The sequence below is a fragment of the Notolabrus celidotus genome, chromosome 11 (genome assembly GCF_009762535.1).
Source record: "Notolabrus celidotus isolate fNotCel1 chromosome 11, fNotCel1.pri, whole genome shotgun sequence".
Classification (NCBI taxonomy): domain Eukaryota; kingdom Metazoa; phylum Chordata; class Actinopteri; order Labriformes; family Labridae; genus Notolabrus; species Notolabrus celidotus.
In genome coordinates, this window is record NC_048282.1 from 10,139,215 (window position 1) to 10,157,139 (window position 17,925).

General features: G+C 38.5%; 1 protein-coding gene across 1 annotated transcript; it reads left to right on the top strand.

Moving 5' to 3' along the window:
• Positions 1 to 3,514: 3,514 nt before the first annotated feature.
• On the top strand, positions 3,515 to 17,393 carry zgc:171775 (STKc_p38 domain-containing protein). Its single transcript, XM_034694853.1, has 12 exons — positions 3,515 to 3,960; positions 6,534 to 6,663; positions 8,017 to 8,075; positions 8,334 to 8,445; positions 10,223 to 10,252; positions 13,500 to 13,547; positions 13,701 to 13,815; positions 13,937 to 14,008; positions 15,287 to 15,366; positions 15,471 to 15,549; positions 16,596 to 16,769; positions 16,915 to 17,393. The coding sequence occupies exons 1-12, from the start codon at positions 3,647 to 3,649 to the stop codon at positions 16,974 to 16,976; spliced, it is 1,275 nt and encodes a 424-aa protein (XP_034550744.1). The 5' UTR covers positions 3,515 to 3,646; the 3' UTR covers positions 16,977 to 17,393.
• Positions 17,394 to 17,925: the final 532 nt, after the last annotated feature.

Consider the following 17,925-nt stretch of genomic DNA (forward strand, 5'->3'; position numbering starts at 1 on the left):
AAAAAGGTAAATACAGTTTTCCAACAAAGAGGAAATAGAGAATATCAGATAAGTTTTACTTATATATTTTTTTCACACCAAAGAGGTTTTATTTTGAAAATGCTCCCCGGATGTGCTGCGCTCACTTCTTTGGGCTTCACACCGGACTGACGCTCTCCACAGTGAGACCGGCTCAGACTGGAGGCTTCAGATTTTTAGTGGCACATGAACGTGTTTGAAGTCCTTTAATCATTACCACAGCTCTGAGACTCTGCTGCTGTGATGTCGTGAGGAACTTTTCTGAAACCTTGACACACAGTTAAGCGTGTCTGCATGCTGACTTATAGGATTTCAGATCAGGATGTTCCCCCACTCAGTGTGGATGATGGTTGATGTTTTAGTAATTTCCATTGAGTTATTTAGCTTTGTTTAGGCAGACAATTAATAACGAACTTCCTCTGAGCTTTAAAATCGGGATCAAACTGAACAATGAAGTCAGGAGTCTCCTCCTTGTCTAGACTGAACAGATTGACGTGCGACTGCCCTCTGCTGGTCCGTGCTTGTTAGGTTTTTGATGCAAGGCTGAGATTTTCTCAGCAAGGCAACATTAATTAATTTTAGAATGTTACAGAATTTAATGTGATTTACATTTTTTATGTTAGCCAGCAGTTATGAAAAGAAGAAAGCTATAAGAAAGAGCAAGAAGCCATTTTTGGGGGCAGCTAAAGGGGTCCTTGAAACCAATATAGTCTGAAACTTATGTTGGCCCTGAAGGGCAAAACACAACAACATTTCAGAAAACCCGACATTTCCAAAAACACATAATATTTCAGAAAACACGACATTTCCAAAAACACAACAACATTACAGAAAACACAACAACATTTCAGAAAACACGACAACATTACAGAAAACACAACAAGGTTACAGAAAACTCAACGTTTCACAAAACTCGACGACAATACAGAAAACATAACAACATTTCACAAACATAACAACATTTTGCCTGTGCTCAACACCACAGGGTTTCTTCTGGAAGTCTTTACATTCCACCATTAGGATATTGCACAGTTCAAACCATAGACTGTATAAAATATGGACGTAGTATCCGTGACGTCACCCATCTGTTCCTGAGAGCTGTTTTGAAGCAAATCGACGGCAGCAGCCATATTGGAAATGCGGAACTCAACCAGGCAGAGTGTGACGTAGTGTGAGCCTCTTAGCCAATGGCTGTGTGTTCCCGACCGGGAGTCACGTCAGTCATGTCCTTATTTGGGCAAAACTCGTAATCCTAATATCTTCTGAACCGTCACGTTAGAAAAAAATTCACTCCCCGTACAGTGTGTGCCATTAGAGAGATTAGCTTCATAGGGCCAAGCCGTTTTTTGAACCAGGCTGTAAACATGTTTATTAATGCTGCAAAGATCGTCTTTTTCCCATTCATGTCTATGTAGTTTCCGGTGTTTCTGCAGCCAGCCTCAAGCGGATTCTCGATGTACTGCAGTTTATAGCACTTCCGCATTGGCTTCATCGTTTGAGACCGGAGTTTGCCGCTTGGTTCAAACTCAAGTGTGAGAAATGTGTTTCACTTCCAATCCCCACCAGAGGGGTAAACAACGAAGCCGGATTTGTGGTTATCGAGGTAACTCCAGGATTAACTCTGGATTTTCAGTACTACGATGGGTTTCACTCCTTACCTGGGTAGATCACCATGGTTACTTGTGCTAAATTCCTAACCTGCTCCAGGGCAGGTTATGTTCAGGATCAGAGTTTAGTTAGTAGAAAACTCTGCCCAATGACCAATCAGCTCGCTGGATCACAGAGCTCTGTGAGTTGATTGCGAGAGGAGGGGGGAGAGACGGGCAGGACACTTTGTCTACCTGTATGAATTTATATTTAAAATACTGATGACAGTTATTGATTATCTTTCCTGACATCAAACTTAACAAACTTAGTCAGGTGAGTTTTTTGTACTATATTAAATATAAAACTGCACGTGCCTACCATTTTGAATTATGTTTCTATCTATCTATCTATCTATCTATCTATCTATCTATCTATCTATCTATCTATCTATCTATCTATCTATCTTAACATACATAAACAAATAAGGATGTTATCAAAGAACAAAGTATTTTTCGAGGTGATGTCAGGGTGTGTCAGGTGAGTCCTCTGACCTGGAAACACCTCCCTCATTAACACGTCTCATGTCACTTCTGAAACTGAAAACTGTTCATGGCGATTTGTGTCACAGTCAGTCAGGTAACAATGTCCTGATATCATTTTTACCTGAGTAACTTTGATGCTGACATCAGACTCATAACTGTTAAACTTTATGCTTGAATCAGGTGTGCCAACGTTTATTTATTAAATCACCTCTTCAGCTCTCTGTTTCCACCTCGTTGCATCAGTGTTCCGTGGGTTTCTGGAAATCCTGGTTTATATTTGCAGCTCACGAAACAACAATAGAACTTTTATCGTCAGTGGTTTTGGATGATGTTTCCAAAATTTTTGGGGGATATTGCTCATTATGATTTGAACCATGAGATTTTCTACAGCAAATAATATTTCTGAATATTTCAAAAAATATCACATTGGGCTCAGTTGCTTCATAACCTGATATTTTTATGGACTACTGTCATTTGTGGGCTCTAAGAATCATTCTAACTTTCACCACCACAAGGCATCCCTGAATGAACCCAAGAAATAAGTTGGCTGTTCTGAAGTATAAGATTTAGTAGGCCACATTTCTCTGACTGCAAACAAAATTAATAGAGCCCATGTATGTAGACTAACAGAACTTCATGTATTCTTGTTTTCAGTGGTGTACTCAATGAATAATATGCAAAAAAGTGCCCTCTGGATGCCCCACCGATGTAAAACATGCAAAAACGTGTCCTCTGGATGCTCCACTGATGGGAAACATGCAAAAAAGTGCCCTCTGGATGTTCCTCAAATGTACAAAACATTAAAAAGTGCCCTCTGAATGCCCCACCTATGTAAAACATGCAAAAAAAGGGCCCTCTGAATGCTCCTCAAATATACAAAACATGAAAAAGTGCCCCTTAAATGTATAAAACTTTAAAAAAAAGTTCCCTCTGTAAATAATTATGTTGTGTTATGTTAATATGTATTATAATATATTATCAATATAAATAAATAGTTCTGTGTTTTCCTTTTTCAAAATTCAATTTCCAGCACAAATGATCACAGGTATTTACCAGAATGCAGGCAATTAAGTGTTAGGTGCTCAAAATGTTCTTGGGGAGGTCCCCCAGACCCCACTCTTGTTATTGCTGTGTTAAAACATTTAAATTCCCTCTTGTGAGTACCAGGGGTTTGAAAGGAGGTGCCCTTTTTTTTCGCCCCTGCCCCTCAAACAGTCTGAGTACGCCACTGCTTGTTTTAACACCTTTATCAGATGTGCTAATGGATTTTCAACATGTTTCTTCCTATTAAGGTAAGAAGAAATCACATTATATCCTTATATCATTGGTTGATATTACAGTTATCACAGCAGAGTAGTTGCCAAGAAATAAATAGATAATAAAGGAGGCGTTACGCAGTTGATGCATGGAGGACACAGGCTTAAAGATGTACTTTTTAGTTCATCCATGACCCAGGGAAGTGGCCATTGATAGAATCAGTTGTGTAAAAATGTGTTCACATGACTGACAGTCGATATTATTCTCCAGAGGAGGCGGCAGAGGAGGACGGGGGGCGTTTCCCTGCGTCGCTCTATACCTTTACAGCCTCCTTCAGACCTCACCTGTCAGGGTGGAACTCCTCGGCTGTAAAACACACTCTATGTCCTCAGAGGCGACTGGAAACAGAAATTAACAGCAGCATGGAGTCTCCACTGAATGATTCTCCTGTCAGATCGGGCTTCTGCCGACACGAGGTGCAGAAAACGACGTGGGACACACCGGAGAGATACACGGCGCTGCGCGCGATCGGCTCCGGAGCTTACGGGACGGTTTGGTGAGTTAAACCGGGAAAGGGCACAGGGGTACGGGGGCAGTGACGTGGGAGGTGCTGCAGGGTATGTGTCAGACTTTTCTGCGTGTTTGTAAACCAAAAGGCACTTTTTAGTCTGACAATCCTATAATTTATTTTAGTTATACTTAAAAATTTGTCACGAATGCTGGACTCAAATCGATTTTCGTCCCACCTTATACAATACATTCCCTTCAGGGTTAAGCATTCCCTGCAATAAGGGGAATTAGAGGCTTTGTTGACACACATAAAGGGTGCATGGTTATTCTAGCAGAAGAAATTCTAGTTCAAAGATCATCTTGTTGAGCTCTCCTTTGTTTCCCCCAAAATAAACATGATCAGTGGCTGGTATCCTAAATGTTTTTCTATAAGCTGTCTCCATTTAAGTAGGCCTGCAGTCTGCATTCCTCTCCTTGCACTGTGTTGCTTGCAGTCCAAGAGGCCTAGATGACTCTGACATCTGCCAACAGAAGCACTATTGTCCGCCTGAGGCAAGTCAGCAAGTCAATGCAGGTCCTCTGATACGACAAGAATCTCCAAACCAGCCTACAGGAATCCAGGATATCTCAGTCACAGCCTATCTAATGATATGCTGCTGACAAACAAGATCTTATTACCGATACTGATATCAGGTCAGCAAATAACAAAAAGATCAGGTCATTGCTTTGGATGTTTAATTTTAGATCTTAACTTTGGGGCGAGATATTCAAGAACTCAATTTAAGCTTTGAAGAGAAGAAGTTGATAGAAGTTACTGCAATCAGTTTAAGTTGATTTTACCACTCTTCTATATGGCGGCTTGGAAGTGCAATAAAAATGTACAAAGGATAAAACACTTTTACCAAAGCCAAAACAAATTTACATTTAAGAAAACTAATTTACAATATCAGAAACACTTTTAAAGAGACAGAACCTTTTTACCAGTCCTGAAATAAAATTACAAAAGGTAGATTCTGAAGCAATGGGAATGCACCAATGATTCTAAATATTAGATATCTGTACTATAAATATGTCCAACAGCCATGGAGTTAACATATATTTGACATTAACAACCCTGTTTCCACTAAAATATTTTAAATCAGAATGATAAGAGAACACCTCAAAATATGTTCCTGCCAATCACAACTGTATCTGATTTGGTATTCAAAATAAAAACCCTTGGAAATTTAGCATGGGACAATGATTTTTCTAATTGAAAATATCTAGAATTATTGCTATTTTTGCTCATTTCAAGTTGCTTTTATTTTGAAATGACACAAGAATGAGCTGTGATTGGCTGGATTACACAATGCAGTTGTCCACTATTAGTCGTGATTAAAAAGAGTCAGTGGAAACTGGGATTTTGCTCATAATCTCACTTTTAATTTATCCAGAATCATTGTAATATGTTAAATTTTCCAATGGTCTTTTATTTTGAAATTCCACATCAGCTACAGTTGCGATTGGCATGAACACATTTTAAGGTGTTTTCTTATCAGTCTGAATCAAAATATTTTAGTAGAAACAGGGTTATTAATGTCAGATATATATTTAATTCCCTGGCTGTTGTACATTTTCACTCTACCCCCATCTTTTATTTTGAAAATCCAGGGTATGTTCCTTTTCCGGTAGAATCTTCTGTTTGTACATTTGTTTCAGGACTGGTAAAAATGTTTCAGATTTTGTGCATTTGTTTTTTTAAATGTAAATATGTTTTGACTTTGGTAAAAGTATTTTGCGAATCTCATTTATTTTATGAAATGTAAAAATGTTTTCCAAATGTAAATTTGTTTCCAATTTTGTTAAAGTGTTTCATCCTTTGTAAATCTACATTGCACTTCCCAGCCAACGCAGACAAACAAAGTATGTCACATGGTTACATTCTGCAGCACTACCACTCAAAAAAACGGACAGACGAGACCATCAATACAATGAATGTAAAGGAGCATAAATGCTAAAAATATGCACATGCGTTGTACAAGAACAAAATCCCCAAGACTTTCTCTCTAGCTAAACTTTAGAATCAGTAATTGCCGCTAACATTTAATTATCTAATTTATCATTAATGCAATTTATGAAGATATGCTTTTTCTTTTTTTATGTGATTTTAAATGGCATATATTTTGGCTTATGGAAGGTTTTTTCAAACAAATCGAGCAGCTTGAAAATCCTGTAACTTTCGGAAATTGTAAAGAGCATTTACATAGTTTTGCAGCCTTTTGTATAGATGATGCTTTATGAGCCAATCAGAATTAATAGCGATAATAATATAATAATACAAATATAATAAAAAACAAATTCTAATAAGAATATTCAAATAATAATAATTCTAAAAATGTAATAATAATGCTATACTAAACAATATATTGATATTGATTAGTATAGCATTCATTTGCTGTAACCATGCAGTACATGCGAGCACTGGCTGTGGAAATGCTGTGTCCCTTTGCATGATATTAAAAGATTTAAGTCCAGACCTGCTTCATCAAGCATGTTTGTATTCTGTATTAACGAAAACGGAATGATTTGATCCTTCCACCGTGACATCATGCTTCTTTTATTGTCATTTCTTCCCCTTAGCTCTGCCATTGATCAGAAAACGAAGGAGAAGGTTGCCATCAAGAAGCTGTACCGTCCTTTCCAGTCGCTCATCCACGCCAAGCGAGCGTACAGGGAGCTCAGACTGCTGAGACACATACAGCATGATAATGTAAGAACCCTGAAAACATAAACATGGATGGATTGTTTGTTTATTTTTAGTTATAGGACAGAAGCAACAACACGAAAAGCTTAATTGATATGATACAATCCATGCAATATCCTGCAGAAGTATCCCTTGTGTAACAGTATCATGTTCAATCAACAATGTCAAGAGCAAGATAAGATGATTTGGAGTTTAATCAAATTTTACAGTGAACACTGATGTCGTCAGTGTACTGTGATAACCTGGGGGTGTTGTGTACTGTCAGAGCCCTCATGGTTCAGTATTTTCAGTAAAAACGTACGTGGGACAATAAACATTAATGTAGCTGCCTTTTTACTGGCTTAATCTTCAGACAGCTTCAAAACTATTAACTCTATTTCTGCAACATTCTGGTAAACATGGTCACATGGAATATACCAACTGAAGAGTGATGATGGTGATTTTTAATGTCTGGAATCACTGTGAGGGGGTTGAAGTCAGACAAGACAATTTATAGAACGGTAAGGAAACAATCCTTTGCCTTTCCACAGCAAATATTCACGTGAGTTTTGTTTACATGTGCAGTTTTACTTCAGCCCAATTTAAAAAAAAATATTTTTAGAGGCTCTGACTTTGCTGCTTTCATGGATGCTGAATAAAGTAATACAGTTAAGACGTTGCTTCGCTCCCTCCATGTTTCTATCTTTTCTAACAATGTCAAAAGCAGAATCCGTCAAAACATACAAGTAAGATTAGATTTTTCACTAACGACATGTACTGGATGAAATCTGCAAAGATAAAAGAGGTACCACTTTGTCCACAGGGGTCGACAAAGTCAACACAAACAGAAAGATCCTCACTGGAGCTTTAAGTTTCTGATCAAAGCTAAACCTCTGAACACGGAAATAAAGGGGCCAAAGATATCAGTTGAAAAGTAATCTGGGACATGCAGTATGATGCAACAATTTTGATTCAAACATTTGTAAACAAGATCTTTTTTATATGTTTTATTAAAATGATCACGCTGAGTATCTTTAGTTTCACTCAAGATAAATGTGTGTTGAGTGAGGAAGTCTGCCAACTATCGAATAAACTTTAAAAGAACATCACTTTTTGAGTTCATACCCCAGCTTTGACGGAGTCTTGTGGAAAGATATTCCTGTTTAATTATAAAGACACCAACTCCCATGATCCCACGTTACCTCAGGACTTCGTCAAAATATGTTTTTGATGAAGAGACACCTGACAGCAGAAATAACACACTGTTTTTTAAAAATTCTTGTATTACTCATCGATTTTTCAGTGTTGTGCGCTCTGCAAACCTTGACTCTGTTTCTGTTTCGTGTGTCTGAATTTCCCCTTTCTGATTTTTCCTTGAAGGTGATCTCGCTCCTCAACGTCTTCACACCCGACTCCACTCTGGAAAAATTCCAAACCTTGTGAGTTTGAAAAAATAACACATTCTTCTGCGAATTGTTGCAGCTTGTCGAGACCCTGTGTGCGTGTGTGTGCATGTATGAAAAGTTCAAACAAGGATGTGAGAGCGAGCTGTTTTTTCAAGGTTGGTTTGTGCATGTTATATTTCCTCACTATAGCAACACGCTCTTATCATCTTTGGCATTGAGGCTCTCTCTTTACGCACCTTTCTGAATCTGATCACATTTTTCTGTCTATTATTGCATTTTCTCTATATATAGTTACATGGTGATGCCATTTGTAGCTCAGGATCTGGGTCACATCATGAAGAGAAAGAAATTATCTGATCGCATCATCACGTACCTGTTCTACCAGCTGCTGAGGGGGCTCAAGGTGAGTTTATGTTACAATACACTCTGAAACAGATTCACAGAACAGACAGTTAAAGAAAAATATTTGCTGCTGAAATGTTCAAATGAAATAAAGTAGGAGTGTAAATGCAAAGAAATCAATCAGATTTACGCATTGATGTTGCTGAAAGAAGCTGGAGTGAAAGTTTTGGAGCTGAATAAAGTATTATTTATTTAATTGAAAGTATTATTTATTTAATTGAAATGTAACCACTAAAGGTATTAGTGTTATCTATGAAGGGGTAGAAGAGGTGAGCAGTTCAGGACAAACACCTGACACAGACATGTGTTTACTGTAAATAGTTTTGGTGTCAGTCGGAGTCTGAGCGGTGAAAGCAGGTCGAATATCAACAGCAAGATCGTTGAAGGTGCAAATAAAAAAGGCAATTTCTATCCGTGTATCTTCATCATCATCCAGGTTTGTTTTGTAGTAAATAGTCGACACACAGAATCACACTTGTTATAAAAGTCGGAATTGGCAAGTTAACTTTCTATCGAAGCGTATTGCATTCACATGAGAAACAAAATTCTGCTCTTTTCTCTGAATTAACAACATATCGCTACCGTAAAATCCCAACAGCACATCAAGGCCACACGAAGAAGTAAACATTCCCTGGTTGTTCAGTTTAATCCAGTTCTATTTCATTTGGATAGAAGACATTGGGAGGTACTGTGTCTTTAAGAAACATAGATGGTATTGTCAACTTTGTGCAGCACCTGAGGACTTTGTAGTTGATTAAGCATAAGGCCCGTTCTGATCTGCTGCACATTGCAATATTTCTCCAGGATCACCTGAGCAGATATGGCTTCATGGATATAAGGTGATGCATCTGAAATGCTTTCAAGCTGGCTACGTGGTGACTAAAGAGACAATCAGACAATTTCTGAAAATACTGGTCCCTAGAGAGTGCAATTGAGGCCCCAGTTAAACACAAAGCATGTAGAAATATACTCAGACATAAGTGTTAACCGAAGCTTCTGGCTTAACTATTTCTTGTTGTTGCCCTCCAAGAAGCTGTGCTCTGTATTCCAAATTATTATTTAGATTAAATATTCGTAGATGTATGTCAGAGATTACAAATAAAAATGAAAAGGACTTTTCCCAAACATCTCAGGCTAGGTTTTAGAGATTAATTAATGTGCACCAGGCCAGATTATGTGGTTAATTGCTGCCTAGTGTTGTCCTCTTTATCTTTGAAATAACTTAATTGTTCCGCTTTAAAAAATGTAGATAAAAAAAATATATAATTATGATTATTTTGGAAGAACAAGGAGCCAGCTAAGCAGAGTGTTGTAATCACATTTGACCTTTGACCGCACTCTGCTCTACCTTTGAATGCACAGTGTCTGTGACTTAAGCATGCAGTTCAGTAACTATAAATACCAGTCACAGACATGAGGTGCATGCTGCTCCTCTTAACGCCCGTCAATGTGTAACTAAAAGTGTGGAAACATCCAAGAAAGCACGCCTTAAATTGGAAAACAATACCAACCTCTCCTAAATGTCCGTGTCTTTGAATTCAGAGGGAACCATTTGACCCAAGAACTTTTCCTTCTTCTTATCAGCACGTTTCTGTGCAGAGGAATCATTGTAGATTTGAGGGCTTTGAGATGCCCTGACAATCAGCTGTGAGAGGAGACTGTGCTGTGATTTGTTGTTCACCTCATACCACTTAAAGAGCAGTAACTCTGTGTTTGCAGTATGTTGGTGTATATTTCTCTACTTTCTCCACTTTAATCTGTGTTTCTCTTCATTACAGTACATTCATTCTGCAGGGATCATTCATCGGGTTAGTATTTGAACCTTTTATTATTGAGCCTGTTTTGTCCAAATCAGTCTGTTATTTTCTTGTTTGTTTTAACAGTCGTGCTGTTGTGCTGCTCCTTAAAGAAGTACAAATGTTTTTGTTCTCTATGTTGCTTTTGTCATCATATTATCCCACCAAAAAATTGAAAACAAGAACATTACTATAGCCAACAAGCACAACACATGCTGCAAAGATCCAATAGATTTCCAGCATGAAGTACAGCTGCAAATTTAAAAATGAGTAAACTGGATTAGTATAGTATAACAAGAAGGTTCCTGCATTGTATGGATCCCGGGTTGGGAAGGAGCGTTTCTGAGTTTGCATGTTCCCCCATAGTCCAGAAACATGCTCATTAGGTTCATGGTGACTAAATTGGGTGTGAGTGTGTGGGTGACTGGTTGTATGTCTCTACATGTTAGTGTGATAGGCTGGCTACCTGTCCAAGGTGTACTCCACCATTCAATGGTTTTTATTTATTTTTTTATTATTTTCAACATTGTAGTTTAATACTGAAGACATCAAAACTATGAAATAATCTGATTTTGCCATAATATGGATTACAACAGTAGTCAAATAGGGCTATCCATTGTGTACTAACCCTACCTCTGAACAACACAACTGATGGTCTCAAACACATTAAGAAGGCAAGTCATTCTACAAATGAACTCTTGACAAGGCTCATGTTAATTAGAAACCATTCCAGGAGACCACTTCATGAAGCAGACAGAGAATACCAAGAGTGTGCAAAGCTGCCATGAAGGAAAAAGGGGGCTACTTTACAGAATCTAAAATATAAAACATATTCTGCTTTGTTTAAAACTTTTTTGTTAATTAAATAATTCAAAATATTTTCCTTCATAGTATGATGTATTTGGTATTAATCTACAGTGTTTCAAATAATTAAAATAAATACAAACCCTTGATTGAGAAGGTGATCCAAACTTTTGACTGGTAGTGTATCTACTAGCCCTGCATTATCTCAGTCGATGGAGGGAATGATTGTCCTTTTTATATTTTTATAAAAATCTTCAGTTTGAACTTTCCTGGACAGCAATTGGTCGATCAGAACACCCAAGCTTACAAAACGTACACACTAGCAATGAAATACACAAGTAGGATTACAATTCCCTCAACAAAATGCTCATGCAAAGTCAAACCAACTGTCACAAGAGAAACAAATCTGCAAATGAAAGAACATGCGGCAAAAACCATAAATTAAAGTATATCCAGCAAACAGTAAAACCCTGCAAATCAAGTTTTCCCAGTGGACGCCTGTTTCTACCTCCAAGGATAGTTTAGACTGTTGCAGTGCATCTGATGTCTTGGTCACTTTACATTATAGAACTATAACTAAATAAGATACTTTGAAAATCACATTACCAGTATAACAAGAACAGCATTTTACTGTTTAAAAAACGTTGATCATTGATGTCCCAAACTGACGCTTAGGAATTAGTCCATGCATTCATTTCAACCCAGTTAGATTACTGAAATGCCCTGTATGCAGGGCTATCCAAACCATCAGTGTAAGTTCAGCTCATCCAGCAGCCAGAGTCCTGACTCACAAAGAAGAATCAAACATATCACCCCAGTTCTCAAAACACTTCATTGGCTCCCTGCTCAATACAGAGTCACTTTCAAAATCGTATTACCAGTCCACAAAGCACTCAATGGTTCAGTTCCTCAGTATATTTCTGACCTGCTAACAAGCTATAACCCAACCCGGCCACTTAGGTCATCAGATGGAGATTTTTACCCAGAGTCAGTTCAAAGTCTGGGGAAGGGGTCTTTAGTACTGCAGTCCTTCTCTCTGGAATAGACTGATGTGATTGGCTGCATGTGAATTAGGTGTATCTATTGTTTTTCTATGTTTTATCCTCAATTTAAAGCACATTCCATCCAATCCAATCCACTTTATTTATATAGCACATTTAAAATAACAACCAAGTTTACCAAAGTATTGCACAGTGCAATAAATGTGTTAAAACACACAGAACATAAAACGCTGTCAGAAAATAAAATAGAGTAAAATAAAATAATCATAATATAACACATAAAACACTTGGGGAAAAAAAACAAAAACGCTAAGAACAAATAAAAATACGACAAAAGAACAGACAGACAGAGGCCACACAACTCTCATGCTGGGTACAAAGCCAAGGAGTCAAAATACATTTTAAGACAGAATTTAAAAGTCAGTAATGTTGGGGACAATGTAACATGTGGGGGTAGCTCGTTCCACAGTTTGGGGGCCACTGCCGAGAAGGCACGGCGACCTCTGGTTTTCAGCCTGGTCTTAGGGACCACAAGAAGCTGCTGACCAGTAGACCTTAAAGACTTTGTGGGAGTGTAGCTTTGCAGGAGGTCAGAAATATACTGTGGAGCTACTCCATTTAAAGATTTAAAAACAAACAATAAAATCTTAAAATGGATCCTAAAATAAACAGGTAGCCAATGGAGAGTGGGGGGGATGGGGGTTATGTGCTCTTGTTTACAGGTGCCTCTTTAAAGTCGAGCAGCAGCATTTTGGACTAGCCATAGCCGTGACAGGGAGGCCTGGTTAACGCCTACATAAAGCGCGTTAAAGTAGTCCAGATGAGTTGAAATAAAAGCATGTATAACTGTCTCAAAATCGTGAAAAGATCAAACTGATTTAATCTTGGATAAAAACCTGAAATGGTAAAAACATGATCAGACTACAGAATTGATCAGTTTATCTAATTTAGAATCACTATCCATTATAAGACCAAAATTGGTTTTGTGGGTTTCATGTAAGGTTGCAGGGAGCGCAGGTCCAATATATGGGCCTTACATGCAGCACTGGATTCAGACACAATCATTTTAGTCTTGCTTTCATTAAAGCTTAAGAAGTTCAAAGCCAGCCAGGCTTTGATTTCTTTGAGGCAGTTAAGTGATGGCACCAGTGAGCTTTTGTCATTTCTCTTTATGGGCATTACATTTTTACATTAACATTGAGCTTACATGTGATGAAATGTGCTTTATAAATACAATTGCGGTTGCTATCTGTAAACTGAAGTAAGAACTAGAACACAGTCTGTACTTTTAATTGAGGTGATCTCCAAACAACACCAGAGTAAACATCAACCGTCACAAAATAAGAGTACAGATCTAAGATCCACTTCTTCAAGTTTGAGGAAGACTAACGCATAAACTCTTATTTTTTGTTGTGAATTTAATCCTGACGGGCTTCTTTTGTGACTGATTTTAGGATCTGAAGCCTGGCAACCTCGCTGTGAATGAGAACTGCGAATTAAAGGTGAGGATTCAAAAATCTCAAAGATATAGAAACATTTTTCAGATTCAAAGTGAATTTGCAGAGTTTGAGTTAAACAAGTGAATTGAAAGACAATGAAAACAGGCATCAGTTATTCCTGCAAGAGAACCAAACTGATTTATCTCATTCTGTCAGATCCTGGATTTCGGCCTGGCCAGACAAACAGAAAGTGAAATGACTGGGTATGTGGTGACGCGCTGGTACAGAGCACCAGAGATCATATTCAACTGGATGCACTACAGTCAGACAGGTAACACTGTCACCTTGCTTTAACACCAACGGTCATCTTCAGTCTGTTGAAGTAAACCAGATTATTACAATGATTTACATAAAATATCCATTATGTTATCTTTCTGCCTCCTCGCTCACAGTGGACGTGTGGTCAGCAGCCTGTATCCTGGCTGAGATGATTACAGGACAGGTGCTCTTCCCGGGACACGACAGTATCCTCACACAGTTAGCTCCCTGTATTTTAATGAAACTGTTTTATAAACTAACCTCTGATTTTGGATTTGGCATGACTGTACAGTCTGGGACTACATTTTGGTTCAGGATGTGTTCTGTTGCTTGTCTGAGTCGTATCCAGCAGCGTTGCAGTGGGCGCTGGCTGTATTGGCTGCATCCGTATGAAGTGCAGAAGGGGAGGAATGCTGTGAGCAATACAGAAATCGTTAAACCTACTGGTGTTCATCTAACAACGATTTAACCTCAGTTTACATCTGCATGCACGTACATATTTATTTTTTCTCTTGTCTAAATAAAATTCCTGTCCACATCAGAGGCGTTTTTCTGTCCACACGTCGACGCAAAAACGGTTGAAAATGCATCCATGAGCATGTCAGGCCAGTAGGTGGTGACAATGTGTAATCAGCCTTTCATGTCAAACATGATAAACATTGTGTGCATGTGTATGAAGCATCTTCTTAAGCAAGTGGTAATGTACGTGTGGACAGGGCCTCAGTTAACGTTTTTAAATTTGCACCTGCATGCAACTGCAGCTCACAATCTGCTCTTATATGTCGTTTCTGAACACCTACTCTAATCTCACTTTCCAAGTCAGCAGTGGCAATAATGGAAATGCAGAGAAATAGAAGTATAGGACAGAAGTTCTTAATCTCTGACTGCCAGCTTCACAAGAAGTCCCAAAAAGTTGGCAATCTTCCCCCAGAGGCTTTGAAGCAGGTATCAGACAAAGCCTGATTGGGGATTGCTTTTGAGGGGAGGAGACCTCTGACCATCTCTGGTTTTTAATGATTGATGTCGCTCACTAACAGGGGGAAGCCTGTAAAGTCGCATTGTGTCAGCAGTGCCTCACTGGGAGGTGAAATCTGAGAAAACAACTGATTATATTACGTGGTTGTCCTTACCCTGGCTGGTAAAGTTTACCAGAAAAAGAAGGTTAAACTAAATGAGGCCATTGGAAGCACTTCTTAATGTTCCATGCAGTTTTTTTAACTCTTACTAATGATGAGACATCAGGATATTTTGGCCTGTTCTCAGGAACAGCTTTGTTAAAGTAAGTAACAACAGTGCCAAATAATTTTCTGCATTCAAAGCTACAAAAATATCACAAAATTAAGAGAAACAGTAAGAGAAAATTTTAGCAGGTTTTGGAAGCAACTGCTAGTATGCATATGCTGAGTGCAAGACTTAAAGAAACAGAGCTTACTGTTTGTCTTTGTGTTTGATGTATGTAGCGGCTCCTTAACCCGAGTGTTCAGGTATCGATCAGCTAAAGAAGATCCTCCATCTGACAGGAACCCCAGACTCCTCCTTGGTTCAGAAGATGCAGAGTAAAGATGTAGGCTTTGCTTTGGCTAACATCAGCACTTTGATTCTTATTATTTTGGTATTTAGTGGAAAAGTTCATGCCCTCTAGTAACGTGTACAAACTGTTTGTTTCAGGCTCAATCATACGTGCAAAGTCTTCCCCCACAGAAGAAGAAAAACTTCAGTGAAGTGTTTCTCTCCATGGATAAAAATGGTGGGTTTCATTTCAAAGATTTGCTTTGGTTTGTCCTCTTTGCGTTGTTTCTGCAACACGATTACCTTCCAATGAAATATAGTGACTCTCCAATGTTTCGTTTGTCAAAGTAGATTTTAAAAAATGTACAGTGGGCAGAAAATAAAGTCTGCAAAGATATCTATCTGAACCTCTTTTACACTTCTGGTACAAGGTTGAACAAGAAGTACATTGAACTTCTTTACATGGCAATTCGGCATTCCACATAGGCACGTGGAAGGGCAGAGCGCTCCCAGAAATACCTCCAAATATAACTTATTGCTTGCAAATAATACAATGTGGTCCTAACTGGAAGAAAAGTTTTGCCACATTGTCAACAGGAGGAGGTGAAATCATAAAATTGACAAATATGCTGGACTCCTCTGCAGATTTATTTAATCTGACGTGTGTGATCAAGTCTCCAGTGGATTCACTCTTGCTTTTTAGTCGTCATGGGTATTGACCAATCAGAATCAAGTGCGTAACACAGCCGGGTGGTTAGTGCGAGAGCCATGTAATAAGAAATTGCAGCATACATTTTGCGGACATATCTGGAGAGTGACTTCTGCTTTGCTTCTGATCTAAACACGCTGCCGCTTCTCATGTTGCTAATTTGACTGTAAACAATGCAGCCCACAGAAGTCTCAAGGTGGTTCACAGCTAACTGCTGGATACACCAGAGGCACATAGAAGTCGGCTTTTCTTTTACGAGGCATGTATCGGCATCAGATGATAGCTGATTAGGAAATAGTCAAACCAAGCTTGTCTATGTTTTGTGCTTGTTGTTGATTTGCAGACAAACTTAACACAACATGACCATGTTCTTTGTAAAATCTACCAAATGATTTAGCTATTTCAGCATCTTTTCAGTCTGTTAAATGTAATTCAGTCACACCAGAGTCTGACGTATGGAGTTCAGTCTGTTCACACTCACAGATTTCAGTAAAACTGCCACAAATCTGCCCTGTAAGAAACCATTACTTTCATGAAGTTATGGGTACTAGTGAAATGTGTCTTGATGCTTCCAGCTGTAGACCTTCTGGAGGGGATGTTGATGCTGGATCCAGAGCAAAGGCTGACAGCCAAGCAGGGACTGCCACATCCTTTCCTTGCTGAATTTTATGAACAAGAGGGCGAGCCCGACTCTGAGCCTTACGATGATTCGTTTGAGAGCCTGGAGCTCGCCGTCGGGGAATGGAAGAGTAAGTATGGCTGCATAGAAGAGGCAGGAGGTGACTCTTTATAGGGCTAAGTTTAAAATGCATCTACTCAAAGGTGTAAGGGTTGATGCTGTGTCGTATTCTCTTGAAATGTAGTAACATTATTTTCCTTTTCTAACCCAATCAGGTCTTATCCACATGGAGATCATGACCTTTGATCCTGACAACCCCTGTAAGACAGCCATGTAGGATGATGCGACACGCTGATTCCTTTCTCTGCTTGAAGGCGAACACATATAACATATTCTTTAGGTCAGTGACTGTCAGTCTCATTGGGAAACCAAAAACAAAAGGATTTCCCAAAAAATGTATGTTGTGTGTGTCTGATATATTTTAAAAAGTGTTTTACTCAAGACTAGGTGTGTTGGCCTGTAAAGGACAAAGCATAGTCTGAAGGTGTGTTCAGAAATTTGGGACGACTCATTGAACAATTCATAGAAATTAACAGGGTTGGGACATTTTAATGTTGCTGAGACGATCAGGAAATAGACTCCTGGGTTGTATCTGTGTGTGTTTTCTTGACGTCCTTGTATAGAATATACATATGCATTGTAGAAACATTAAGTTGCTTACAATAAAAGATGTCCTTATTTACATTTCATCTTATATGTGCAGTTTGGTGTCTCATTTTGTTATTTTTGTTTTATATTGAGCTGTTATTAAAAAAAAAACATTGTTAGAATAAGATGTAGTAGTTAGAGATTGTACATAGAGGGACTAGATAATCAAATGTGATGTACAATATGTCATAAGATAACTGATCACTAGAGGGCAGCGTTACATCATGGCAGTGTTTTTAAACAGGAACAAGCTGGGTTGATATTTTTCCAGCTACACTCACTCATGCACAACTCTATCCCCACCATCAAAAAATATATACCTCCAATTACAGTAAGAAGTACATTCTTGTAGATGATAACAGGACTGTTGTCACATTTTGATATTTTGGGTTTATTTGTTTTCTTTGCAAAAGGTCTTGAATCCTGCAGGTCTTTCTTACATTTCTTGGGAGGAGCCATGCAGAATAATGGGTAAAAGCTTCCCATGAGGACTGTGTGGTATAAGGTAAAAACTGCAGACCACATTGACACGAGTTTCCTCAGCTGCAGTCAAAGTAAATGAAACTACAGCGTAACAC

Excerpts from the sequence above, each read along its gene's own strand:
- zgc:171775 (XM_034694853.1), top strand. The coding sequence starts at position 3,647 with ATGACTGACAGTCGATATTATTCTCCAGAGGAGGCGGCAGAGGAGGAC. Across the intron at positions 3,961-6,533 it reads GGAGCTTACGGGACGGTTTG|CTCTGCCATTGATCAGAAAA; the intron begins GTGAGTTAAACC and ends TCTTCCCCTTAG. Across the intron at positions 6,664-8,016 it reads GACACATACAGCATGATAAT|GTGATCTCGCTCCTCAACGT; the intron begins GTAAGAACCCTG and ends TTTTCCTTGAAG.